We start from the raw sequence: 27649 nt of genomic DNA on the forward strand, positions 1-27649 counted from the left end.
CGGAGTGCAGCAGATTACTACGAAAGGAGTATAGGATAATAAATTTCCTTGAGAAGCAGAAGTGGTGCAACAAACTGTCCTAAAACTTTTGAAAGCGACTGTACGTGTAACTCTGATGTAAATATAAGTGAACTTATGGATATATTCATGTAAAAATCCCCATCTCTCAGTTACTCTTTCATTTTGATGACAATTGTTTACCATTTTTCATAGTACAAAACTGACTTGAAAATTTATCAGGAACATAGGTGGACCAAAGCGAGACCCCTGCTTTAAAAAAATGCTGTTCCAACGAAATCTGAATGCTAATCATAAAAGAAACGGAGAGAACCCCGAATTTCCTCCCTTCAGAGGGCAAGAAAACAGCTATAACTATGGCACATTTGTTCATTTATTTCACAATTTACATCCAGAAACTAAAAACCAGTTATAAGTAAAGGATTTTATGATGGTGAGTCCATAAATTAAAACATCCACGATAATTGCCGTGATTACTGTCTCTCTCAAAAGTGTAAACATTTCATCTTAAGAAGTTTCATTTCAATGAAATGATAATTTTTGAGACAAAAAATTGTTCAGAGTCCGTGTTAATAATGTCAGTACACTTCTGGTATCTTCCAGAACAAAATTAACATTGTGTTTCGCCATGACGATAAACTTTTGGCCACTATTTCCACGAACGCCCCTAGTAGCACAAAAAGGATTATATCTGTATATTTTTAAGATTTCGAAATACATCGGTATACATATTTGCAAATCTGTATATCATACATATTTTATACATGTCTGATGATCCATGGTTACACCATAAGGATATTAATTGTATATTTTAAAGATTCTGGTATACATCATATACAGATACACATATCTGTATTATATATATATTTATCATATATTTTAAAATCTCTGCTTCTCTTTCAAACATCCCCACACAGCACAAGAACTCGCGTACATAATGTATTTACCAAGGAAATTGATGTACACTATACATAATGTATTTTGTAACGTATTATTGCTGTATTACAGCGTTATTATATGTAGGGATTTACATTATGTGTATCGGTGTATCCATACCGGCATAAACCTTTGAGTTCATATTAGCGACTAAAAATATTAATGTAACATATAGAAGAGTATACTGCCGAGGAAAATTATATTTGTAGATTAATATTCACTCTGAAAACTAATAATTGCCTAGTTGCACATTATCGGTTTTAATGAGTCCACTCATAAGATCATCTTTGAGCTAAGTAGTGATATCCTTGAAACTCCTACGTTGTTTACGAGTGAATTTACGTTACGTTTCACCACTTTTTAGGGATTTTTGTGGTGTAAGTTGTTAAAAATTGAAGTTTCTGAGGATAGTTAATTTTCCTTTATTCTTGAATTTCATTCGCTGGGCTTAAGAAACGTGTGTTTGTGAGACATTTTTGTTAAAAACGCCTTTCATGTGTTCAGTACCGGGGTGCGAAGAAAACTCCAGAGTGGACCCAAAGTTTAAGGTTTTAGCTTTCCAAAATATCTTGAGTTGGAGATCAAGTGGATTCGGGCGATCAGAAGAGACAATTTCACCTCCACGAAAAACAGTAAGGTATGTACCCTTTCACGCTGTAATTATTTGGATGTAATTTCTAGCTAGATGTGGCTTGGGGATGTTGATGAATGTCTCCAATACTAAAAGTGGTGGTTTAAAATATTGTAGCGGCAATTCGACAGAAAATTCTTTTATTTTAGTTGTTTTTTGTATTATTTCGTTCAGTAAACGTGTGGTTGAAGGAGTTAGTTGGAATTATAATTCAGCAGCCAAGTTTATGGTATCGAATATTATTTCTTAGCTTGCCCTTTGGTGTGTTATGCGTCTGAAACTCAGTACTCAGTTAAAAATACTTATTTAACTTAGATTTGAAAAGCTGTTTGAATTATTTACGCCCTAAGTTATATACTAGGGTATTTTCGATGAGGCTTCCTGAGTCATTGTATTTTTGGCGTAGTACCGTATATTACGGGGGAAAGCACATACCTTTTAAGGTATTCATGCTTTCGAATTAATTTGAGCTTATGTATCATTTCGCAAGACCAGTGATACTCACTTAATAAGTTGCATGGAAATCAATGCTGAGACATTCATCGAGTCTCGTCAGAAACTTATATACTATTAGTGTGTATGAACCGCCGTGAATGGAAATATGCGTTTTTCTATTACAATCGTGAGTGGTGCAATGAACCGGAATTTAACTGTGTCCGGCTTTCATCATCTCAAATTATCTTATGCTTATATCTAGTTTTATATAAAAAATCATTGAGGTATGTATAGTTATCTCCTATATTTGCCAGCCAAGTCATTAGATATATTTCTCGTTCAGAAATGCCTTAAATTGAAAATGAAATGACTAAGTAATTTAGTTGCTATTTTCTTATTTATTAATTTTAGGTGTGTGAGCTGCACTTCACATCGAGTGATGTCAGAAAAGAATCTGTGGCCTTGCACGAGAAGATGGGGAGATAATTCGTGTTGAATTAAAGGTGCCGAGACTGGGGGAAGGCGCCATTTCTTCAGTTGCCAAACTATCATTCAGAAGAATGAAAGACAGTGGAATAAGTCCCATATATATAACAATGGTGGATGTGGATTTGTTTTTTTTTTTAAGTGGATGATGTGACGATGTGGCAATAGACATTCGTTGGAGAAACTATTGAAGATAGTTAGTATGGCTTCTGCCAATGCACTTAAAATAATTTTTGATCATAAGAGAAAGACAGTATTTGTTTCAGCAAAGTATTTCATGGTAACAAGAGAGGATTGCAGCTATTATTGTGATTGAATAATGAAAATAAAAAATATGTATTGTAATTGTTTTTTTCTTTCCTGCCACTAAAATTCATTATGGTGATGTCCTCATGCATGGTAAGAGCTGAGATGTGATTTAAGAGATATCATATTCTTTATACATATTTTTATGCTGGTGGTTTGGCAGGACTTACAAATTTTTATTAGATTGATACATCTACTGAAGTGACATTGAAAATTTTGCTCATCCCATACAATATTTCAAATACATATCCGCCTGGGACTGGTACGTTTTAGTAGCTGAGGTTGGACTAGTAGTTGAGGTTTAGATTGATCTTTGCTTTTGCTGGCATAGTGGAAGTACAATCCTTTCAGACATATTTAGTTGAAAATATTATTTTTCTCGCGAATTCACATTGTCAATAGTTCTTTGTGGCAAGTATAGTCTCTCTCTATTATCTCGTAGGTATATGGAGGGTTAATATATATTATATTATGGATTATATTTTGAATATATTATGGATTATATTTTGAATATATTATGGAGGGTTATATTATGTCGCATATTTAATCTGTATAAAATCCATATTATTGCAGCAGATATAATACGTATAATATCTAGATATTATATGCGTGGTAGAGGACATTTGCATGGATTTTATACAGATATAATCTGTATACAGTGTATACAATGATACGTATTATATCTAGATATAATCCTTTTTGTGCTACTAGGGGCAGTGTGTTTACGGCTTCTTCAAGCATTACTCTCGCGACACTCATGAGGTTCACACGTCACGCGGCGTCAGCCAATGGAAATACGTTTCGCGCCGTGGGCGTCGCCGAAGCTCCTAGCGGACTTTCAAAGCTACTTAACTCGGTTAAAAATCGAATTTGAGCTCTAAGATTTGGCGTGTGTGTTTTTCATTCATATCTTTTTGGTTTTAAATAACGAAAACCAATTTTTAATTTTGAGTGTTCCCTCCTATTCAATAAAAATCTTTCCTAACTCTGAGGAAGGTAGTAGGTGCCCCTGAAAACTGATTAATTTTCATCTTTAAGTGTGTATTTTACTGTGTGCGCCCAACCTGGGACATTTTTTCTGTTATACACCTCATAGAGGAATTTCCTGAAGTATTTATACATATAATGGTAAGCAGGGGCGGATCCAGGGAAAAAGACCCTAAAAAATATTGCATATTTTTTAATGGGTGCACCACCCATGATGGTAAGTTATTAGTTATATTCATATATTGTCACTTCTTAGTAGGGTAAGGTAGCTACCCCAAAAATCCAGATGCAGTAACATCCAGTATTATATGAATATATTTGAGTGCAGCAAAAGCAGTCTCACATGGTCACAAATTGTAAGTGTAATACATCGCCGGGATCGCCGCTCTCGCCGGCGATCCCGAGGCTATTCCCGCAGCCTCTCCGGTGCGAACTCGTTCCTCGTTCACATTACGATTGTCCGAGCAATCGTCCTAACGATAGTTGGCCTAACTAGCCGTGTGAATGCATGTCCTGACAATAGTTTACGTATTTCCGAACGTTGCCACTTTACGATGGTTAGGCGCTGGGAGACCGGAAACGGAAGCGACAAGGGAAAGACGAAAAGCTCGTGAATCTCATTTTTTTTTATGGATTTGTCCTAGGAAGGAAGAATATGGGTGGAAGAAAAATTATTCGGTAAATACACGTTGAACACAGTAATGTCTTGTCCCTGCATACCTCAATAGCTCTGCTAACCGTCAATTTCCAGTTCAATTTAGATGTCAGCACTAGAGGGCAGCACAGGTTTTAACGTCGTGTGAATGCATGATAGTTCCGACAATCGCGGGAACAATCGTAATGTGAATGAGGCATAACCATCGTAAAGTGGCAACGTTCGGAACTACGTGAACTATTGTCAGCAGTGGCGCAGCGAGGGGGGTTTTGGGGGATAAACCCCCCCCCCCCCAGAGCTAAGAGAAATTTTTAAGATTAACCCATTTTACTTAATTTGATTGATTTTCACTAATAGAATAGTGTAAGTATTAATAAAATATCTCTCAGAAAGCCGTAAAATTTACCATTTCAAACCATTTATCTTTAAAATTCCGCAATTTATTAATCTCGCACCTACCGCTTATCCTGGTGGGTATTCCATACCCCACACACCCCGGTGTTAGTTGCACCTAAACCTCCCCAGCCTTAATTCCTAGCTGCGCCCCTGATTGTCAGGACATGCATTCACACGGCTAGTTCGGCCAACTATCGCTCGGACAATCGTAATGTGAACGAGGCATAAGCTACATTAGCCAGTTGTCTAGCGATATCCGCCATATCGCTGGCGAAAACAATATTGTTGCGGACACACTCTCGCGCTTGGAGTCTATGTCGCCTGCCGTGTCTATTGAAGACGTTGCCAAAGAGCAAAAGACAGATGAAGAACTTATCACACTCCTGCAAAGCGGCTCCTCTTCCCTTGTGTTAAGGAAAGTGTGTGCGCCTGACAGCGATGTGACCCTCATGTACGATGTGTCCACCCCCGCTGCCCGCCCCTTATCTGCCCGCCCCCCTTCGCAGACGTGTGTTCAACTCTCTCCACAGCCCTCCCTCCCTCAAGGGTAGGTAAGGAAGGGTGGAAAGAAACCCGGCGTCGGCATTAGCCTGCTCTTAACGAAAGGCGCCAAGGGGACCACGGCTTAACGTCCCATCCGACGGACGAAGTGTTGCGCTTGAAATGTCCTCCACACAACATTCGAGTAGGGATCGGGCAGTCTCTGAAAATTTTCTGCCGCTGCTAGGATCTGAACCCGGGCCCACCGGGTGGGAAGCCAACAATCCAGCCACCACACCAACCCGCAGCCATGTGCATTTGGACCTGGTGGGTCCCCTGCCATACTCCTGTGGTTTCCAATATTGCCTTACCTTGGTCGATCGTTACACTCGTTGGCCGGAAGCTTTCCCCATTTCTGATATCTCGGCAGAGACGGTAGCCAAAACATTCTTTCGAGAATGGATTTCACGTTTTGGCACGCCCCGTCGAATCACTGACGATCAAGGCCGCCAGTTTGTGAGCCTCCTCTTCCGGAAGCTGGCCGATCTCTCAGGAGCCACACACCTGAGGACAACCGCCTACCATCCTTCCGCCAATGGGTTGGTGGAGCGACTTCACCGGCAACTGAAGGCAGCCATACGATGCCACGAATCCCAAGGCTGGACGGATTTCCTGCCAGCTATCCTATTGGGCCTCCGCTCAGCCTTTAAAGAAAATCTCGGTGCCACCTCCGCGGAGATGGTGTACGGAGAACCGCTGAGACTCCCTGGCGAGTTTCTATCGCCATCGACTGGCCATACAATGGAGGACCAGTCCAATTACGTGGTGCAGCTGCGGCGGCACATGTCTACATTGAGCTCCCGGCCCGCATCCCGCCACGGTGAAAGAGTCATTTTTATTTTCATAACTTAAGGGGAGGAACCCTTCGGTTTTCGTTCGAGATGATAGATCCCGCGGCGCCTTACAGCCGCCTTACGAGGGCCCATTCGAGGTTCTCCAGCGAGGCAGCAAGGGGTACGTGCTGCGCATACGTGTGCGAGAGGTGATGGTCTCCATCGACCTCCTCAAGCCCGCCTTCACCGCCTCTGAGGACATCCAACCCACACCTGTAGCACTACATATGACCATTCTGCGGCCACTCCGGGAGGCCGCAGCGCCGACGCCCACAGCGACGACCGAACAGTCGCCGTTACCCCAGCCTGACGGGATGGCGCCGGCTGCCGACGATCGCATCACCAGATCCGGACGCAGAGTCCATTTCCCGGCGCACCTGCGCGACTTCGCCACCTAACTCCCCATAAGCACCCAACCTTCATCCCCCTTTCCATTTCCCCTTTTTTCTCCCTTTTTTTTACATATCATTCCAGATCCCTGTCACTGGTGAGGGGGTGGTGTAGAGTTCAAATCAGTGCGCGCTACCGCGGAAAATCAGCACGGCCTGGAGGGAGACAGGTGGAGGACTCTTGGCGCCGGCAGGGTAACGGTATCCTAGGGATATGGCGCCCTTCTCCGAGAGTAGCATCCGGGAGCCCGCGCGAGTGAGACCTGCCAGCCACAGCTGGAAACGGTGACTGAATCCGCGGCCATCGCGATTCGCCGATTATCTGAGTGCGACACAATTGTATTCGTGACGCAATAAATGAATACATTGTTCATTGGTACATAGGGCGTTGTTATTTTGTACGAAATAATCCTTAGAGACCATAGCACCCATTTATTAACTTGAGCAAATTATAGATATTAGAATATACGCTAGTGAAGCAGTGGCGGCGCGTGCGTATACGCATGTTAGCAAGTGCACACCCAAAGATGAATGAATTATAAAAGAAAACTATTCCTTTGCAACGAGAAGGATAAAAATCCTGTCTGCATATGCTAGAAACATGAACGCTACAGCTATCTCCTGTTCGAATTCACCGCTCTACAAGTGTGCGATCCAGTGGCATCGCGCCGGGCCAAAGGCATTGACCGGGCGCATTTTCGGTCTATGCGATCGCTTGAGGGTGCTCTGGCGGGACGAAGTATGCGGGGGGGTATATGCAGTTCAAATGGGTGATGGGAGCAGACTCAAAACGATACCGAACGAGACCGAAGACTACGAGCCAAGCTTACATTGCTTGAGCAATTGAGAATGGACATCTTTAACAATGACACGGAGAACATGATATTAGAACGCCACTACATTTCCGAGTACGACAGAAACGACAAATTAAGAGAGATATTTTGCCGAACGGATAGGTGTGGGAATTCGTTTTTCACCCGCGCGATAAAGGACTTTTTATATGCGAGCGGCTGGTGTTCTAATACTCCCCGCCGCACAGTGGTCCCAAATCGAAAAAAGCTGGCCAAAATTAATAACGTCGTAATTTTAGCTAAAACAGCAACAAAAGTAAGTGTCTCTTACTGATTTTGATCGTCTGAATCTGATTTTGGCATTATTTTTACGATGTCTCTTCATTTTAGCATTTTTTGAGCTGTTATTATTTAAACAATTTTTAGAAAATCTCGATATAGATGTCATTGCCATTGGCGATAACTTGGTGTTCGTGGAGAGCTTAAAATAGTATAATTTTAAGGTAAAAGATGTATAAATTGTTGTTAAAACCCATTATAGAATTTACACATGAAAATGGTGAGATTCGAACCCGCGACCATCAGCATAGTCGGTGAGATACCAAAATCGGAAAAAAAATACACACACTCACTCATTTTTGGCTTCCATGTATTTGATAAGTCACATTAGATGAAATACATGACTGATATTAAGAACATTAAGGAAAATAATGTTCGAATTGCAATAAAATCGCTTTCATGTATCACAAAGAACAAATTTTTAAAGAATCGTTGTCCGATGTCACCCCATTGGACTCATTGTCGCTCTGCGAATCACTTAAAATTAGCAAATTTTCACCTCACCTGATAGGCTGACATCGTTTTTTGTAACTCTTGATGTAATTAAAATGTATGATTAAGATATTTAAAGGAGTCTTCGAAAGATATCTTCATAATTTAACATTCTTGGGTATTTTCTTGTACAATGCTCTCGGAATTTCCTCATGTCAATGCTTCCTTCGTTAAAACTTCAATGGTAAGGAAGGATTCTTTGGAAATTGCTGTTTCATGTATCAGAACTTTATGTACCATGAGCAGAATATAATACCAACCATAATTGATGCACAGCTCAGCTATTTCAATGCAATACTGGCTGAAGGCTTCATTATTTATCTCATAGCCGCAGGACAGAGATTTTAATATCACTGAAAGTCTATGAATAAGTCTTTCATCGATAACTGTCGTGAAAATTACAAATCACATTAATAATTACATTTCATACACACAAAGCATTTATTCGTAGATTTTTCAAAATTATGGAAACGGGTCCAATATTTCTTACTTATTGATTATAATTTTATATTTACACGTAATTTCATCTTGTCTGAAATGAATTAAAACTTCACTTTAAAAAATATGATGATTGAGATTAATGAGTGATTATTTTTATACACTGCATATATTCACCGAGTGTGTATACACGGTAATCATTTGCACTTACTAGATGCGAGAGGGAGATATTGATATGCTTCTGGAGGGAATTTCATTTCCTTCTGCAACCAGCTTTTGAACATCTCTTTGAAATGCTCATCTGTCCTCGAGCTTTGATTCCACTTTCTCAGGTATTTCGAGAAAACATTCTTATCACAAAACGCGTCATAATATTTTTTGCATGCTTGATTTCATTCAGTCGAAATCTTGTTTTCAAATATTCCACGACATATTCCTTCTTCTTCGCTTATTAATATTCTTTTCTCTCTGTATTTTTATTGTACACCGCAAGGTACAAAAATATTTGCGGCACCCATAATTCAAAATTAACACGAGTATTTACGGCTATAACGATGAATGTGATTTCTAAAAGTTGTCTTTTTTTAATCAATAATAAACCGGAAATTATGAGTTGACATTGAATAAAAGATATACAAGCTTATATAGACTTGCCTCTGAGTTTCCGGCGTATCCTGAAATTTGAATGCCAAACATTGCCAAACCAAGTGCTTTAATTATCTGGACAGGAGAAGTTTATCGAGTTAGCCGCGTTAACACAGTTTGGAGCACGGCACTTTTTCACTAAGAGAATCATTAATTATTACTGAGTGGGAAATATTCACCACATCCATGCAATGGCTCTGGTGAGGGAGGCCGTCATCCTCATTCCATTATTATTAAAAAATGCACTTGCAAGATTCACGCTCCATTGGTAGGTTTAGACGAATCTTTCCCTCCAAATTCAATCCTATCTACGTCTATGGGCTGTTGAAATGATTCTGTGAACAATTCTTGGCATTAGGGAGCATTTATTTCTCTTAGCGCAAATACCTTATTTCGGAATAACGTGCTGACAACGCTGTACAGCATGTAAGGGATCTCTTCTCTATAAAAATATGAGGAAAGTTTTGCAGAGAAAAGCATCTTGTGGTTACTGTAAGGTTCTCGTATGAGGACTTAAGTAGTCGCTTTTGATCACTCATAATGTTTCTCATTAAGAGCATGAAAACCGGCCCTCATTGGTTTCATGAATATTTGAAGGTGAGTGCACAAACGAGAAGTGTGCATGCGATAGGCATGAAGCACTTAATTTATGTAATCGTACAGGGTGTAGAATTATACTAAGTATACACCATGCAAGTTTGACCACCGATACAGGAATATTTGAGCGATAATGCCACTGTCTCCCGCCGGCCGCCGGCCAGCCGCCCTCAGCGGAGCGGTGCACCGCTCAACTTAAAACCCTCTAGATGTCGGATAGGCAAGTATAGGCAAGATTTTTTTTCTCCATCTTGTTGTACATACTCTTCCTAAGGATTCAGCATAGGAATCTTCGAGGGGCACGGAGGGGCACAAAACTATATCGACACATTTGACTAAATATAGGCCCAAAAATAGCTAACATTACAAATAATTAAATAATGTTATAATAAATTCTGAAACGAAAAAAACATACTGTAATATTGTTAAAAAATATGCAAACTTACCATATTAAAATTGACAAATGAATCCCATGAAATTAAAATAGTCATTTATTAAGTTGAATTACCCTAAAATCGACTACTTCTACGCCTCGGCCGTTTTAGGCTGAACATGCCCATGTTTGACGGGTTACACAGGTCAACATAATAATCACACAAACCTATCAGGTACTAAATATTATAGGCCATATTCTATAGAATCCGAATACATAATTCAAAACTTCCTCGTAAAAAGTCGAAAAAATGACTTTTGGCCAGCTTTTTTCGATTTGGGACCACTGTGCGCCGTTCGCTTAGTGGGGCGGCTTGCGGGGTAGTAATAGCAATAATAATATGGGTATTAAAATAATGAAGATATACTGTTAGTACAATACGCTAATGGCAAAATTGATGTCATCCATATCTTCAAACTAATTAATAACGCTCACCCGTGATTAAGCTGTGATGTATTTAGGTGGGATAAATTAGCTGGCCGTGGTGTTTCTTTAGGATTGAATTACGAAGGCAAGGCCAATAGATTTCCAAATAGATACCTATCTTTATTTCGGTATGATAATTGAAATTTATTTAAAAGTTGAAGAAATGGATAACATTCATCCGTTATGATATGAAAAGTGCTTATAGTGGTCGGATATTTATGTGAAAGAGTTAAAATACTAATTTTTTTTCTACCTGTCACTAATACTTAATTAGAGTCATTAAATTAATACCTTTCGTCATCTAAAAAAAACAGTACTGAATTTTTCTTGAGTCACCTGCATAGATTATGTTGATATTAAGAATACATCTTTTCAAAAATGAAAAAAAAATATTATTACTTCGGACTCGACCCCTCGCAGAACTCTCACGAAAATACAGAACACAGTATAGATCCACTTAGCCACTGAACCACGTATTACTTATAGGTAAACAGTGAGTCCAAATATGAATCCAAAGATAGGAAAAACATTGCCACGGAGACCGAAAGAGAACACTCCGTCGCGACGGCCCAACGTCTGCGGGGACGTGAATTGCCTCGATGCATACCATCCGCTAATCTTAATTTCGATTGGGCAGTTACTCCTGGAGTTTGACCTGGAGGTTCGGTTGCTTAGTCGCGTCCATGTCCGTCCTCGTCGGCTCGCCGCGAAAACAAAGAATGTAGAATGCTTCATGTGCCAACCAAGTTTTCACCGACCCGGCCACATCAATTAACCCATTATTCCCCAGACTGCATATAGGGCTTTTACCTTCAGTTGTTTCGTATTTTACGGTTTATTTTGGCCTAGTTAAGATTAATTTTCAGAAAAAATATTATATTCATCATAATATATGATTTGCATAATGTTGCGTTTACGCAACGCTGGGAAAACTCCGGTAAGTAAAAACAAAAAATAACTTTTCAAATTTAGGTTGCATATTTTATTTTTCATCGTCTTTTCTGATTTAATGTTCAATAATATTCTGCGTGGGATTAAACGTAGCACTTTTCGCAATATAGCTTATCTTTGATTTGCACACTCGAAATCTTCGCCGTGAATTATAAGTATGCCTGCGGATGAAATGTATTATTCTCCCTTGACGGGCATGCTGGGGTATGCCATTTTTCCTAGGGTGTCCAGCATGTGGGCACCGATTTTTATGCCAAATGTCATCAGCAATTGCATTGGAAACGATTTCTTGCCTCAGTAAAATTTTATGACCTCGGACCGAAATTCTAACAATGGAAATTCTTTGCCCGTGACTTTGGCGTAAAATCACCACGGATTCACCTCTGCACTATCAATCCCTTTTCGGAATAGAGGTTTTTTGCCCTTAATGTGGATACGGTAACATGCAACATAATTCGATCTTCGAAACTCGATTTCAAAACTGAGGCGAAAGTGGCGCCGCTCCATTTGTTGCAATACTTTTGAATCCGACTGTACATGCAAACGAACAAATCAATCAACATGATGAAGAACTTTCTGTGCCCATTCCGGCTGGAAGTCAATTACGGACTGAATAGGAGGAAGCGTCTATACTGGCTTATCTATATCAGCACGAAAGCTTCACGAGAATATTTCGACGAAAGCAGACGGGCGTATATCCGGTCTTCATTCCATGCACCCACACAGCTATCTTAAAACACACGGAAGTCGGAGCCAAATGCAGAAAAAAAAGAGGACCATATATGTCTCCGATGACTATTTTGGCGAGGTATTCTTCATTGCTTCGTACTTGCAGTTTTCAAGCAATTTCGAAATAGTATCAAGTATTTTTTTCTTCATACATTAGTTTTAAAAAACGTATCTAATTTCTGAAAATCGTACCTAAGTTAAAGAAAAAAATACTTCGCACCTTCCAACCTATGACGCCCGTATTTTTTGGAGTTCCACTTATAAACAAGTCCATATTATTTCCCGTTTGAAAGATAAAAACTTATTCCTATGATATCATATATGCCCATATATAATAGGTAAATGTATATATGCATACCTATAGGTAACATGGTGAAAGCAGAAAACCGAGGGCTGAAATGTTTCAGCTGACTTTTTTGGCGAGGTATTCTTCATTGCTTCGTAGATGCAGTCTCCAAGTACAAGCGAAATGATGAAAATTATTTTTTGGAGTTAAAAAAATCGTGCCTAATACGTATCTCAGCTCCTAATATTGTACCTAAGTTAAAAAAATCACTTCAAGCCTCACAGACAAATCACCCGTTATTTTTTCGAGTTTCGCATTTAAATAAATATTATTTCCTGTTTTGGAATATACAAACTTATTCCCATGATAGCATGAATGCCGTGAAGTATGACAGGTTGCAAATAGCCATATAGATCGATACCTGCAGCTGTACATTATATACCTCTGATTATCCACCGGGCATTTTATTTTTTTCTTTGGCAACCATCAAAGATGGGTATCAAAAGGGACAAAAAAAGGACATCGAAGATCCTAATAATTTATCTCCATGTTAAATTTATCAGTATTCTGTCATCTTTGAACTAATTAATTATGCATTCCGCACCAGAAGCCGGTCGCTGTTGTGTATTGATCGCGTGTTCCATTTGGTCGGCTAACGGTATCTAGACTAGCTCACAATTCCATTCTACGGATGTGTGTAAAGCTTGATTCTCAGATTATTCGCGATGAATATCAATAATTTTACGAGGTTAATATTTCTAATATTATCATAGTATATCTTAATTTTTACACCTCCTTTTCCGGCCTTATTTCTGCGCGAATTTATTTTTCCAAACCTTGATGGGCTAAAAAGATTTCACGAGACCGACTATGAATAAAATATCTAATTGTAAGTGGTATATTTTTTTTTCTTCATATTTGACGCCCAATTCATTATTACTCCAAATTTTCTTGTTAACTGCCCACCTGTATAAAATACATAAAATACCTGTTACGAGGCACGCAGTCGGAGGGGGCATTTAAGGAGTCCCAATTCCTCCTCGATTTTTTTCCTTGTGGTGACTACCTACGACATATCTGCTGATTGTGAGGGGCATCGGGCCCTCCATTTTACGATGCAGTTACATTCCATATTTTTTGCCAATAATACACGATGAATTCAATTTCAGCGCAGTACAAGCGAAATGTATAGCTGATGCATTGAAATGTATGGATTCCCAATACGCGCACATTGAAAAAGAAACATAGGCAACCCGTGTGTATCCTAAGCAACCCTTGAAGAAAATTTCTGGTCACGTGTTTGACTGTTACCAGAATGCTGCAAGAAATTTAAGGAAGATCACCCTTTATAATGAGGAAAGTTTTGCTTTTAGGTCTCCCAAAAAAAAGGAATGTGTAACTTAGAAAATGTCGAAATAAAATATTAAGTCCAACTGAGATTACCCCTGACCTCAGCGCGGCTAATTATATCGGTCGTTAACATACCAGGGGGCTCCTCGTGAGAAGTCGATACTGGAACCACTGCGTTTGTCCAACTACCCCCTCCGCCGAGTCTACAAAACCACCTGCAACGGAAATTCACCGCACTCGGCCCAAAAATGCCCTTTGTTTCTCCTACTGTGAGAATTTATATTTGTGTAGCGTCAGGCACGTAGCCAGGAATTTGCTCCGCCAATTTCGTGGGAGGACTTACCAGCTTCGGATAGAATAGTTGCCAGCTTCGAAGTTGGCATCGAAATCTTATAAATCTTTTCCTTAAATTGTCGGCAGTAATTTTTTTATTATTCATGACTGTACTTTGTACTTGCTCACATTTTAAAAATAAATTGTGCAACCAGTTTCGCTGCTTTGCGATATCTCCAGGTAAAATGTTATATTCAATACAATGTTTTACATTTTTTTAAATACGGCTAAACATATTTCTGATAACTTCGCAACAACCATCGCTATTTCTTTTCGAATGCTAAGTCCACTGTTATCTAGTCGTGAAGACATTAATCACCTCGACAGCCGAAGTAAAGTTTAGCGCATTTATGCACAAATCTGATTCAAAAGAATAAAAGTTAATCACACGAATTTATCTAACTACTCAGCACTTTTCAAGGCGCTTAACGATAAACTTGAATAATACTTATTGTAATCCAAATATCTAAGCAAATTAATTAAATGTAGTCATACGGTAAAAAATTTCGAGGGGGAATATGGAGAAAAAAAACAAAAATGCAACGAATGGCAAAATAACCAAACTATTTTAAATTTATTAGACACAAATGTAGCACCTTTATGTTTTAGAAAATTTCCTGGAACTCTCTCCCACGACGCCGTTGGCCTGACGTGGAGGTCACGCGCACCACAAGTTGAATCTAGAGCCTTACAGATCCTAAACCGATATATTGATTGAGTAGATTGGTATTTAAATTGCGGATAAACTGCCTTCTTTCCTCCAAAAAAAAGAAACACAGAAAACCAAGGCTGTCTGATTATACACCACTGAATATCTACATATTTCAAGACAATAAATTAGTGAAACAAGTGAATTTAATTGCGGAATTTCGAGGACTAATTTAACATTGTATTGATAACTCCCCCCACAGATTTATTCGCGGATGCATCTCTGCGAAATATTCGATATTAATTTTTAACTGCGAATGATTACATATATTTCATAATAATTCGTATGAAACTCTTTTTTATGCATACGCTGCTCTGAAATAGCATATCTTATTCCCATTTACGACAAATATACTTATATTTATAACGGATAGCTTGCAGCTTTGGTGTGAGAAATTTTATGGACATCCTATGTATATATTTTTATTGTAAACCTATATATTTACCTATTTATAATTATTTTAGATTATCCCATACACATTTTTTTAATAAGCAACACTGTCGAGTCGTTACCTACAGCTACCACAGCTTAAAAAAAATTTCATGTAATGGTAAATGATCATCGCTCATCAATTTAATCAATAATACTTCATAAAATTGGAATAGATAAATTAATATACCAACTATAAACACATCATTGTTTAAATAAGCGGTAAGGAAATACGGAAAACCGAAAAGGAAGTTCTTAATTCCCGCCTTAATTTTACACCGGTATGTATCGATGGTATCGATAGTCTCATCCTCGCGGATCGGAATGCAGTCCAAGAAAGGTTCGATTCGCTATGCTCACATCCGGCCCCAAGGTCTGACACACCTTTGAAGATGAGGAATGTTGACGTTGGCATTCCATTGATAAATTGTTAATTACTCGTGAAAATTGTACCGCGTCGTTTAACGTAAAAACACTAGGGAGAAATGGATCGAATAGAAGAAAATATCAACAAATTATTGAGTGGTCAAACAATCGAGGAGCCGAATCAATATTGTGACTTCACTATAGCAGACCAAAATGAGGCAACAGGTAAGTTATTCGTCCTTAATGTTTATTTTATTGATAATTTAGAGTCATTTATTGACTTTGAGGAACGATTGTCTATTTTAGTACCTTTAGTTCCTTATTCAATGCTCAAATTGGTTTTCTGACATGAACTTGGGTAGTGTATAAGTTGTCCTTTAATTTGTTATACTCAAATTGAGTACTATGATTTCATTTTTCAGTTGCCAGAGGAGTTACTCCGTCCGTCCCTTCAGATTTTGTTCCGAAGTTGCACAAAACTATATGCTACGTTGTGGCAGCTATAATTATAAATGAAAAGAATGAAGTGCTAATGATCCAAGAAGCTAAAAGCTCATGTGCTGGTCAATGGTACCTGCCTGCTGGTTGCCTGGAACCAAATGAAGACATTGATGTAAGTTTCATGGTTGACGACTTGTACAGCTTAACTATTAGCGATTTCCGCCAATATACGATTCGGCCTGATAGGTTTACGGTCGTGTTTGATTCTTGCTCTCATTTCTCGTTCTCTGTTTTGTTAAAGGATGCGGTGGTGCGTGAAGTTAAGGAGGAAACTGGGCTTGATATGAAACCAACCTCCTTACTAATGGTACAGAGCACTGCTGATGGCTGGATGAGATTTGTTTTTACTGGAAAAATTGTTGGTAAGTCTTCTTGTTCATCAATTGTTTATTTTAATGCATTCGTATTTGTCAAGCGTCTTAAATTTTTTACGACCCTACGTTTGTATAGCCAACGTAAGCAAACGGTAACGATAAGGATGCTTATAACTTCCATATGTTAACATTATCTGAGTAATATAGGTAGTACTATGTGAAACATCTCAGATTGACACTTAAACTGTTTCTAGTGCCACCAGCAAAGCAGATCCCATTCACACTTGAGTACTGAATTTGATCAAGGCTAACTGCCAGGCAGTGGAACGGCAAATAACCGCGTAAAACACAGCAATAATAATAGAGGGCATGAGAAAAAGAAAATTTAAAAAGACAAAAATGCAATTGCTGGCAGTGGAAAATTGTGCAATGTTGGGGGGGCCAATGAATCTCTTTTTCGGTGTTTAAAGTATGAATCCTAACTTAAATACAATTAACAGCTATTGGCTTCACTCCTTGGAAAGATATAAAATCCATAGCTGAACAATTGTAGTTTTATTCTACAAAATTATTTTTCTTATTAATATGATACTTTTTCATGATGGAGTACCTGAAAATTCCTCAAATTATGGAAACGAGATATATTAGTAATGATAAAATACTTTCTAGAGTACTCTTAAATTATTATTATTCAACCATTAGTTCTGAAAGAGTTTGAAAAAATAATAAAGTGCATTTGCACATATCTCTTGATCCAATGCTTTTCTCAAGTTATTTACAGTGAAACTTCGTAACTGTATCAAAAAAGGGACATGAAAGTTTTTAATGAGATTTGATGCTACCTTTCACGTTGCTGATTCTTTCTCCATGGACAACAATAATGAGCAGATTCCTTCTCAAACTATATGGCTACTAATGAAATAAAGTTATGCTGTAGAATTTGAGATCAAAATATGAATCTGCTCGATGCTCCCAGTGGGCTTACCCCGCTCTTTTCAATGCAGGTCCACAGAGGATAGGCATGTTTCTAATTTATAATGTAGAAAAAAAGGCAGGGTCTAATGTACAAATTTAATTTGGAATCTTCATGTACAAATTGAGGTCAGAGGACCTCTTTACACACAACATTGGAAGTAATTACTCTATCCTATGTTAAACTCACATGATGACTCATACTTAGGTCGCAGAGTAGATATATATCCCTACTCTGTGCTCACGTATCAACAGGAGACTTGAATGTGGAATCAGCCGAATTTTGATGAAAGTTATTTAAAGAATGCGAGATATTGTTGCAAATGAACAAATGTATCAGTTTGTGCACCATTAACGTCAGGAATATTTACCAGTTTTTGTTTTTTTTTTTAATTATTTAAAAACCAATTTTAGGAAACAATAGCAATATTTAGGAAGTAATACATGCAGTCGCATGTTCTCTGATAAATTCTGTGCATTTTGGTACCTCTTTTGTAGAGTTTGGTTGCGTATAAGTTGAGAAAATAGGTATCTATACAATAGAAATAATATAGAAGATTAGATGAATTAACCAATCAGAATGTAGTAAATGTAACGTAGTTGTAAGCTTAGAGTACAAAAAATTTTGAGTGGCTGGTACTTTTTTTTAATGGACTTGGTTTGATAAAAAAAATTGTAATTTCAGGTGGAACGCTGAAAACTCCAGCTGATGCAGATGACCACTCAATTCAGGCAAAGTGGATCTCCAACATTGATGAACTTGATCTAAGGAAAGATGACATTTACCCTATTGTTGATCAGTGCAGGAATTACCTTCATAATTTTAACAAGGCTGGTGGTGCAGTTGCTGCTGAGGCAAGGGAATTGGAAGGAGCTGATGGTATGAAACAATTTCCATTGTATTTTGCCTTCCCCTATGGATACCTATGTGGCATAGCAATTACTTTGTAGTAATTTTGACAAAAAATCATCCACAAATAAAAATTCATCATTTAAATATTTAATCCAGGAATTATAAGCTTAAAAAAAAACTTGATTTCAAAATTTACTGGCTTCTCCTTGTTTTAAAATGAATGCATATTTGGAGCAATTTTTTGAGGTATATTTTTACCACTTCACACCAAATCTTGAGACTTCTTCTTAGGTCATTTTTCTACTTGTTAAGTTTTGAACCATAAATAAGCATAATTTTTACTAATGCCATGATATTAGTTCAAACCATGGATTGTAAGGTTGAATTGTTCATGCTGCCACATAGCATCATCCTGAATTTCCCCATCAAATGAGGTGGTAATAACTATCAGTATGCCACCAATAATGAGTCCTATATTTTCTCCACAAACTACACAAGGCCGAAAAGAATACTCCAAGAAATTACTCTGCACTTACACCGAATGCAAGAGGGTGGTTTCCTATTATTTTTAATTGCCTAAATCGAAAGATTATTTCTCCTGGACTACGTATTTCACGCTTTTAGATTTTTAAATGACGATATCTATTTTTCGCGATTAAATGAAAAGTGAAAATTTTCAACCGCGCGAAAACGCGACGGGTAAGTATGAATGCCGGGAAAACTCCCGGGTGACGTCGTTCTGGCTCCCACTGCCGCAAGTGAGGTGACCTAGGGGCGAGGCTCTGAGTGCTGATACGACGCAGGATGCTAGCAGGTAGCAGAGTACTATGCTAGCTGGTGGCACTTGGCTTAAATAAGGATTATTAATACCTTATCAAGCAAGGAAAATTTTCCTACCTTAGCCAGTTCTAATAAGTGATTATTAAGACATGTTTCCCTGAGCTCTGTGCCTCATGCATGCATTGGTAACTACAGACGATGTAAAACTCCTATCTACTCGTATAGAAACTAGGTCCCTGTGACATCACGTGGAGTGGCATGGCATGGACGCCAATCTGGCCTTATTTAAATGAGGATAAAATTGACCCTTGCCATTCGTCTAAACCGGTATTTCCAAAATCAAAAAATTTGTATATTATGAATACACTAATGGTGGGTAACGAATCGCAATCAATGCCTTTCGTTTTCTTTGATGAAGGAAACTACCCTATTGCTAATTCTGCTGTTTGGTAATGGTCTGCTAATTCAGCTATGAAGTAGGCTATGAGTGGATGCAACAAAAGTTTTCAACAATTTTTCTTTAAACCCACAAATAATGATATTAGTATGTAAGAAATGTAATTAAAATAAACATTTTTTTTTCAAGGAAATAATTTTTTAAACTTGGAAAGCGCAGTTATAATTTTCTAACAATGTAGGTTTCATTCACCTTTTCTGTGCTAAAATGTTACAACTTGAACAACCATGGCTGCCCCCCCCCCCCCCCTATTTTTGATCCTAGGTACGCCCTTGCATTCATTCATGCATTGGATTTTTCATCACCAATAACCCTAGAAGTTGGAAACAGATAAATATGGGTCTCTCAACTTTCTAGCAGACCCTCACGACCCTACCGCTTTAAGAACCGTTTTAAAAAAATGTATTCTCCCCATGCTGGAATACTCCTCACCAGTTTGGTCTAACACCTGCCCCACTACTCTTAACTTGTTCAACCGTCCTGTCAATTTCTTTATTGCTGTAGCCTGTCATTGAATCCCCACTCTCAGATATGATACCCGTGACGCTATTCTTTCCTCCCTCAGGGTCTCTAAAACAACTAGCCGCCGTGCCTTATCTGAACTCATGTTTCTGCATAGAATCTTTAGCGGTTATCTCCGGACAAACTAAGTTCTCCTCCTTGCCCCTTATGTAATAACTCTCTGCTTCACATTCCACGATTTCATCTTTCCATCTCTCGACGCTCTCTGTTCTACCAAATGCCATCCTTATTTAACTCCATGGCTTCAAAAATCCCTTTCCTAGACCTCTTTTCCTCTGCCACTAGTTACAAATCCTCCTTAAAATGCCAGCTGAATAATTCACCATTGTCTCATCCATAGTGCCCCTTCTTATGTTTAAAAAATTGTGTTTTCTTTTATTTTTTATTTAGTGTGTTATTGTTTGTTTACTTATAGTAATTATTTATTTAAGTAACAGCCAATGTGAAAGCCTTTGTGCGGTTTTTGGTGGTGAAATAAATAAATAAACTCCTGATTGTTCGTGCACGAGGTTCACCCTCCTTCAATTTTTTCACAATCTTTATAAAGTATAAAATGGGGTCGATAAACACTTAGATACCTAATTGTATTTTAATGCATTTGACAGTTTGCTATAAGCCCTGGTTTTCTAGACTGCTGTTGCGCGACAGCATGACTGTGAGCCAGTTGCCGTTACAGGAGCTCCGCATTCCTATTTTCCAAGCATAGCTGGGTGCGATCACACTCTGTGATCATGCATCTGAGTCCTGCCTCCCATGCAACTTTTGCGTGATGTGAACGTGTGGCGTGATGCCTGACAATGTTACATATTTCGTACTGTCTGTAAAAAAAACGAGATACCAGAGTTTGAGGAGCTCTAGCGTCTAAACGAAGCTATCAATTTCAATGCAACAAAAAGCATACGAAAGAGAATTTATTTCTACGTTGTATCATGTACTTTAAAAGATCTTCGGCTCAATAGTATTTCCTGTACTTAATTTTTTCTCAAAAAAGTACCAGTTTTTTGCGCATAAATCAAGTTGCCCAGATTTGAGCGCTTGGCATTCCCGTAGCTTTCGTTCCTATAACTTGCAATTTTGATGTAAAGAAGCCATATCTATTATTAGCAGTTTTCCGAAAACAAATTGCTTATACCACTAAAATTAACGGAGTTGTTGTAAACAACGCAAACCTCTGATAACTTTGAAACCAGTGGGTCAAATGTCTTGCAGTTTTTTTTTAAGTATTCTTGTAAACCACTTTCCCGGATCTGTGATCTTGCCTCTGCCGACCACTCATCCACGGATGCATGGATCTTTGATACGAAAGTCTTATATGTAGCAGAGGGAACACGGGTATAGTGATATTATCACCGCTAAAAATATCGGCATTCTGGTGAAGAAAGCTCTAAATGAGTCTTTGAAGAGATCGTAAATAAAGGCCGTTTTACATGGGGCACGGAATTGCGCAGGTTGGAACTGCATTAATTTCCAAAATGGCGTGGAATTGCACGAATGCCTGAACGAAAGTAGAAAATGGGCTATTTTGCCATCTCACATCCACGAATTCATCGCTTTACGCAACGCAATTTTGATTGTGCCTTCGTGCACACGTTAGATTGTGCAAGTTGTGCCCCGTGTAAAACAGCCTTTACAGACTATGTGCTTACGTAATTAAATATTGTTTGATTTATTTAAATTTTTTAAATTAGAAGATATATAAGTGAAATTCATATTATCCTTGTTTTCCAATTATCCATGCCACCTCTCCCCATATTGTTTTTTGTGTTTGTTTATGTATTGTGTTGTGTTTGGTAATTTATGTTTGTTAAGTTTTTTTCATTTCTCTCATTGTCCAATAGAGATTTACTTGAGATATGGTACGGTATTTATTTTCCAGAAACCTCTATCCAATGGCATCCATCTCTTTTGCCTGTCAAGAAATCCCACCAGAAGTTGTACCTACGGGTCGTCATTTGTGTGAGGAAGAGGTCCAACAACCGCGTTCATATTCTCCTGTCAGAGAAGAATGAAATCCATCTTCCCATGTGTGAACTCAACCCAGTTCACAGTACTCATAACACCTTCAAAAAGTATATGATGGTAAGTGCTTATGTGTTTTAAGCTACCTCAGTATTTTGCATGCAGAAACTTACTATTGCAAACATGTGGGCGACCATAGGTATAGGTGTGTATGTATGTGTTTATAATGAGGAAACATTACCCCATTCACCCCAAACTATTTCCCTATTCAAATGAGCAATGGCATTGCTTGTTCTAACCTTGGTTGTTAATTGAAATCTTGGAAATCCCTCCCGTTGTTTTTCAGTGCATGTACTAATGGGACTTAAAACAGACTCCCATGTACATCCACATACAATATAGGTTTAATCATAATTTCACATTAAATAGTCCTAAGAAAAATGTTCAATATTCACCATTGGTGCTTTGAGTTTTAGTTGCCATTTTGAGTATTAGTTTTGATGGGCAAACACTTGACACAATTCATCATTTTTTCATTGCTTTCAACATTTTCAGAGCTACTTTTTTCACATTGCATTGGTACACTATCAACATTGAATGGTCATTTGAGGAATTTTTCATTTTGCTTCATATTCAAACTGTCCTCGAACAGTACTTATGTATTTTAAAATGATTGTCAAATCAAGTTGATTATTGGAGCTTTTGAAAATGTCATTAATCAAAATAGACTCAACTGTTACTGTTGAATTAAATGACTGCAGTAGTCAAATGTTTTCAGGATTACTCTCACATACAAAAATTGTTTTACTCTCAGGAAATATTTGGGGCTGATCTCCCGCAACACCGTCCGCATGGACTCATCTGCTTGGAGCACAAAGCTAAACTTACCGGAAATGAGAATCCAAAAGCTAAGGCTGAGAATGATGGCCTTTGTCTAACCCTTCTGGTGTCTATCCGTGATCCACTTGAGGATGTGGGATTGATTGATAAGTACACTTGGTTGGAGGTGTCGGAGCCTCTTGGGCAGAGAATACTTAACAGGCTTGCACGCAATATGACTGTGTACTTGGGACCCCCTAAGAGAACATAAAAGCCTTAATGGCTTCTATGATATTGATATTTGCATCTGGGTACATTGGACTATGACTATGGTTATATTTTTTATGGTTATGTATTGTTAAATTTTATGCACGTTTTACCTGAGAATTCAAATTTCAATTGTTGAGCTGACTTTTTTTTACTCTTTCAAGTTATGACTGAAATCATAGAAAGTTATATTTATGTTATCCTTACTTTGCATTTTGTATGTACGTAGGAATATTTTTTTCTAAACTCAAACAAACTACTACTACAAACATGTATTCCTTTTATTAGGTCAGATTTCTATATCTTAGTTCATTACTTATGTCATATTGTTCAAATTTTGAAGTCTCAAATAATGCTTACTAGCCGTAGTCTGTTACCAATTTCATGTTATCTCATGGAAGCATCACTAATCTGCAATATGCTGTGATATGCCTTTACAAGTAAGATTCGTCAGTTTTGCTAATTAGGCGTAAAATCTGAGGAAGACTGATGATAATGAAGCTAAGTAGAGTCCGTTGTAAAATTTTTGCATAAACTACTTGAGATTCATTTATGCTTTAAACTAATTGCAGTATCTAAAAGACATAAATATAAACTCCCACTTTACCTCTTAACTTATTTAAGGTTGTGAAGACATTTTCCATTTCAGCAAACTAATTCTTTTTAATGATTAACACTTTGGTGACACTTTTTACATGGCTTCTCTTCATTATTTTAGTGACCATTGAAATTTAATGAATTGAGGAATGTAAAAGACACGACATATCTACATTTTTTTACTGGAAAACAATGCCTTCAACTAGTGTTTTCCATTAGAGTATTGCATATCATCATGGCATTCCATGTTAACTATGATTCCAGTATTTAAGATTATATTTTATCATAAAAGGAGGTAAAAGCCACCGTAGGTAAGTGGAAAATTCGAAGAGCAAGGTGCAAGTTTCTTCGGAGGTACATAATGGTGTTTTTTAACTTTTTATCACCGAAGATGGAGAAAGCTAACTTGTTTAATCATTGGATGGAGCTATAATAGAAGGATGCGTTTAATTTTTGTTAAGATTCTCTTTCGTATCAAAAGCTAACTTTATTGCCATTTAACTTTATCACACTAATAATTTGGTTTTGTTATATTATTGAGGGAAAAACTCAAGTGACAGAAATTGAGTCATTGCAAATTTAGGTTTTCCGAATGTTTGCATTCATTTAGGTTTCTACAAAAATAGGCAATGGAATGTCCAGTTGAGCACTCTAAAATGAATATTTTAGTGCAGCTTAAGGAATTTTTACTTGTTGAAATTTTGTGAATTGTCTTTTTGTGGAAGATTTCATGTAATTACATCACCTCAGGCATACTGAAGCATCAAAATGGTCGATTGAAAGAACTGTCAGTTTTGCCACTGTAATTAATCATTTCACAAGTTTTGATTTTATTTATTGACTCTGCAATTTTTAGCAGGTTACCTTTTCATCAATCATGTAAGAGTGAACATTGTATTTATCTTTTTTGCTCAATCAACTTGACATAATCAATTACTTATATCTTTTCACTCACAATAAGAAGTTGAATATGAAAATAAACTGTCACTGGATATTGACATTTTTTAATAATCCATTGGATGGATTTATATGTTTAATTATATTGAGTTCCATACTTTGAAAACAGGTATCCCACCCAGCATAGTTTACTTGTAAAACTCATAAAGTGGACTAAAGGAATACGGCAGACGAAGTAAGCTATATGCCTGTGATTGTCAGCTTAATCTCAATTTCTTTTTTTGTTTGTGGGTACTAATGTCTAGGAGTGCAAGCCATGTGAATTGTGAGTTACCTGTACTTCATTTACCTCTTGTCTATATCCTGCACTCAATTGGAGAGTAGTTGAATGTAGAAGCGCTTTGCTTCACACAAATTGTACGAAACTACACCCATTCTTATGGTCTGCACAAGATTTTATTCTTCTGTCCATACTAGTCACCAAAGGGTGAAATAATCACCATGTATCTTGGGTTATAACACAATCTCTGTAGGTGTGAAAAGGTAGAATTCTCTTTCTAGTGCCTATTCATGAAAGAAGCAAATAATGTATTTTACAGAAATATTCCAATCATATTATATTTCATGTGGCAATAGATATAATGCATTGGGAGGGGAGATATTGATTGGAAAAAATATGGAAACTGGAGAAGAAAATACCTAATAATGAATGCAGCTTATCATGTGCTTTCAATCCAGTTCATGAACTGTATTTGAGTTATTCAGTCTCCACCCTCAATCATGATCATGCCTTGTTCGATGGCAGGTAAGAGGTTTATATTTTTTAAATAGATCACACATTAGGGTTATATCTCATGAAATTGAGCTGCTATACAAATAATCTAAAGAGATAAAACATTTACTCTTAACTCTGCACGATTGATAGATATTGATAATGGCCTAAACTACAATTTTCCATATAATTTTGTTGACCATGCATGTTGTGTATGGTTGTATGTATGTTTTATGTCTTTATCTTATTTACGCATAGCCAAATTCTCTTGTTTTAATCTCCTGAATTGATGCGGCCAATTATAATTTCTTGAGGTATAATTATATATTAATGCATGCCTTCTGTCAGTTGGATGATTAAGGGATTGAAGGCAAATATGATAATTTGAGTGGTACCTAAATATTTTATCGCCTATATTTGTTCGTTTGTTGCATTTTTTTACTGTTTTAAATGCATATTCACCATGTATCATCTGGGTATTATTTTGATTTACATTTTTGTATATTTCCTTCAAGTTAGAGTATATATGTACTCTTTGCTCATATTGATATTATTTTTATAGGGATGGCTCTTCTATGTCATGCAAACAAATCCATGCATTTGAATTGTCATTTCAAGTTATATAAATATTGTCTATAGCCAGTGAAAAGTTTTTGATACTCATGTATTTTATTATTAGTTGCAATTTTTAAAATAAAAGGCATTAAAAAGCAATATTGTGGTTTTTTTTATCTTCTCTTGTGGTGTCAAAAGTCTAGTTGAAAAATCTCCTCATGAGAATTTCACCTGCATCAATGAATATACAGTGGAACCTCGATCTGTCGTTTTTCAGGGGGATGGATGAAAGAAACGATGAATGCGGGAAAACGATCAATGCGGGAATGTTTATCCGGGTTGCCTATGTCCCAGGATCCGCTGGATTTTTGCTAATTATGACATTCATTAATGGATTCAAACGAGATTTCAGCTGATTACAGGAATATTATTACTTTATCGAAACACTTAGGTCATATTGTTTATTCGACTTATCTCTCTTTCTAAAATCCTAAATGAACAAGCCGCCTTGCTAAAAAAATGTCTGCACTCCACTCGGAATTTTCACGGCTATTATGCATTTCTGTCTGACGTAAAAATTCTTATCCATCAAATGCCATTTCAAGTACAGGTATTTACGAGAGAAATGTGCGTGTTATGCCTCAAACAACTGATTTCGCCTTTGCAGAGATTGGTTATGAAATGGATCAAGAAGGCCAAAAATAGTTTATTTGAAATGTTCCTTTCTAGCTATTAAATTTTTAATATGATTGAGGCAATGTGGCGTTAATCGTCAGCGGCACACCCACCTGATCCTCGGCTTCATCCCACTTCTTGTTTTCACTAGGGATCTCGCTCTACCCCCACCCCTGCCGTCATGTGCTACCGGACATACCTAGGCGTTCTGCAATATTCACGCATTCTAGCCCTGATTCTTTTCTTCATCATCAATTATTTTCAGTCCATCTTTTAAAGTTCTCACTTGTGTCTTCGGAAGGGCCATAGTCCGAAGACGAATAAGAATAAAACTAATAAAAATGAAACCGGACTCCATTGAACCCACACGGAAAACACTCGCTAGTTTTAAGTCAACCCACCCCGGAAAGTACGGAACCTATAGAGAAGGCAACTTACCCAGTCATTTCTAACAATAAGTAGCGCAGCTCTAGATGATGAAAAATTCAGATTGCTAGTCGAGAGAAACAAAATATCCTGAGAAGACATCGCTTCGTTAGCAACTCAGACAAGTGAAACTTGTAGCATAACTCGTAAATTGTAACCAGACGCCCTGTTTTCGAAAAAAAATCGCATCAATTGCCGTGAAGCTCACTATCAGCTGCGAGGATATCGTTATTCGCCAAAAAATCACCATCGTATTATTCCAACTATTTCCTTGCTTAAAATGCTTAAATAACGTTAGAAATACGTCGTGTTTGGTATCAATCTTTACTGAATTACGTGCACATCACTAATATCTCA

General features: G+C 37.6%; 2 protein-coding genes across 2 annotated transcripts; both read left to right on the forward strand.

The window, feature by feature from the left end:
* The first annotated feature begins 5306 nt into the window (after positions 1-5306).
* Positions 5307-6242, forward strand: LOC124169569. The gene is made up of 2 exons (XM_046548210.1): positions 5307-5397; positions 5761-6242. The coding sequence occupies exons 1-2, from the start codon at positions 5307-5309 to the stop codon at positions 6240-6242; spliced, it is 573 nt and encodes a 190-aa protein (XP_046404166.1).
* A 9641-nt stretch (positions 6243-15883) lies between these two features.
* LOC124168958 (8-oxo-dGDP phosphatase NUDT18) lies at positions 15884-26350 on the forward strand. The gene is made up of 6 exons (XM_046547379.1): positions 15884-16151; positions 16349-16539; positions 16669-16789; positions 18399-18593; positions 22202-22404; positions 23099-26350. Exons 1-6 carry the CDS (start codon positions 16046-16048, stop codon positions 23372-23374), a joined length of 1092 nt encoding a protein of 363 aa, XP_046403335.1. The 5' UTR covers positions 15884-16045; the 3' UTR covers positions 23375-26350.
* The last annotated feature ends 1299 nt before the right edge of the window (positions 26351-27649 follow it).

The sequence above is a fragment of the Ischnura elegans genome, chromosome 12 (assembly GCF_921293095.1).
Source record: "Ischnura elegans chromosome 12, ioIscEleg1.1, whole genome shotgun sequence".
Classification (NCBI taxonomy): Eukaryota; Metazoa; Arthropoda; class Insecta; order Odonata; family Coenagrionidae; genus Ischnura; species Ischnura elegans.